Below are 1,957 nucleotides of genomic sequence, written 5' to 3'. Positions count from 1 at the left end.
AAAGAGATATTTTGATTAGGAAACAAACAGCTTAATGTTTTCTTTGTGTGTATGGGACAATGCATTCTTTGAGTCTTTGGAAAAACAACCCTAGACTCTTTTCCAGGGAAATTATGCCAATTTCTCCTTTCTATTAACTCTTTGGAAAAGTCTGAATGCAACAGAGGTGCCTGCAGAACCAAAGATTCATAGATTCGCAGATTCACAGATTAGTTAGGGTTGGAAAGGACCTTAAGATCATCTAGTTCCAACCCCCCTGCCATGAGCAGGGACACCACACACTAAACTATGTGGCCCAAGGCTCTGTCCAGCCTGGCCTTGAACACCTCCAGGGCTGAACCATTCACAACTTCCTCAGGCAACCCATTCCAGTGCCTCACCACCCTCACTGTGAAGAACTTCTTCCTTATATCTAACCTAAAGTTCCCCTGTTTAAGTTTGAAGCCATTACCCCTTGTCCTACCACTACAGTCTCTAATGAAGAGTCCCTCCCCAGGAACCTTGTAGGCCCCCTTCAGATATAAGCACTTAAGATCAGTGGCCATACAAATTTTCATCATCTTATTTAACCACATCAGAGTTAGCAGTTTTAATTACAAAGCAACTGCTGATATCTGCAGATTATCTGGCTTATGAAAGTTTTTTCCTCTGAGACTGTATTACCTCTCCCATATACAGTCTTTATAACAAGAAAACTGTGATACAAATTTAAAAGACCTCTGCTATCAACACAAAGTACCATCTAACAGATCTTTAAGTGATTTTTTGAAGTAAAACCCCCATAATTTGACTAAGAGGAATACAATTCAGTCAAGCAATTAAAAACACAAACAAGACAGTTCTGTCCAACTCCCTACCTTAATTCTACAGGAGGCTGCAGGGCATTCAAACTTAAGGTACTTCTTGTATAAAGTAACCTCTTCAGTTTCACTAGAAAATAAAATAGAAGAGCTGTGACATCACTTTATAAACTTTTTTTTTTTTCTATCAGAAATACTCTATATCAGGAAATACTTAGATTAGAAACAAGACTGACTGGAATGACAGTGATTCTCATGTGGTTTGGCAGTTTTAATGCTTACATGCAGCTTGTACTAAATCTCATTGGAAAGGTATGTAAAAAAGGACTTGGATGTGTATGTACATCATCTGCCAGAGTACATTATTCACACATCTTCGCTGATCTTTTCTGCCTGTTTTTATTTAGCTCATTAAATAGCTGATGTGCCATGTAATGACTTAAAAACAACAGAGAAGACATTGCTTGAATTCCCCTGGCAAAGCATGGAACAAAGTACTGAAGGGAGAAATAAATCCTTCTTTACTTTCTCTTTTGTTCCTAAAAGTGTGAGATGACAGCGCATCAAAGAGACAAGAGGTCTTTTGGTAAAGATCAGCTAAAAGAGACCTGCTAAAGAGAGGCGCACACCTGATGTCCACAAAGATTAAAGGACACAGAAAAGTTACACCTGTCCTAACTCCTTCTGTCGCCTTACACAGCAGCAGTTCAGTTTAGCACAACTTACTGAATCATACATTTCACTAAATACAAGAAGATAAAGAGGTAACTGGCATAACTTGTATCTTTATATCAAAGATGAAGCATTTGTGAAAGCCACCAGTGCCTGGGAGGTTGTAGCAGGCAACCGCAGACCCTATGCCCATTCACCAGTTTTGCACAGAGAGACCAAACCGGGTGGCTGCCGCGGTGCAGACACCGAGCACCCCACAGATACACACAGAACGGTGCTGTCAGTACGAGAAGAGCCAAACGGTGCCGGGGACCCAGCGCAAACACACCCCCCGACCCCCGCAACGTCCGGCCCACGCTCCCCCCGGTGCTCACTCACCCCGGGGGCCGGGCAGCGCCCATGCTCTCGCCCCGGCCAGTCCCGCAGTACTCCTCTCCCACGTACACCTCCATGTTCCGGGCCTCGCTCACGATACCGACGGACAC

The 1,957-nt window shown here is 43.3% G+C and overlaps 1 protein-coding gene across 1 annotated transcript in view; it reads right to left on the bottom strand.

The window, feature by feature from the left end:
* The window catches only part of LOC104401937 (chromosome unknown open reading frame, human C10orf88), a gene marked incomplete at its 3' end in the record, with an annotated part of 3,852 nt that extends 1,928 nt beyond the window's left edge, over positions 1-1,924 (bottom strand). The window contains exons 1-2 of the mRNA XM_010009674.1: positions 1,851-1,924; positions 838-930 (exon numbers count right to left, since the gene is read on the bottom strand). Coding sequence (XP_010007976.1) covers positions 838-930; positions 1,851-1,924 — 167 coding nt within the window. The remainder of the gene's footprint in view (positions 1-837; positions 931-1,850) is intronic.
* Between the last annotated feature and the right edge of the window lie 33 nt (positions 1,925-1,957).

Source organism: Nestor notabilis, unplaced genomic scaffold (assembly GCF_000696875.1).
Source record: "Nestor notabilis isolate BGI_N333 unplaced genomic scaffold, ASM69687v1 scaffold25832, whole genome shotgun sequence".
In the NCBI taxonomy this organism is placed as follows: Eukaryota; Metazoa; Chordata; class Aves; order Psittaciformes; family Psittacidae; genus Nestor; species Nestor notabilis.
The sequence above is the reverse complement of the archived record's forward strand: the minus strand, read 5'-3'. Positions and strand labels throughout refer to the sequence as shown.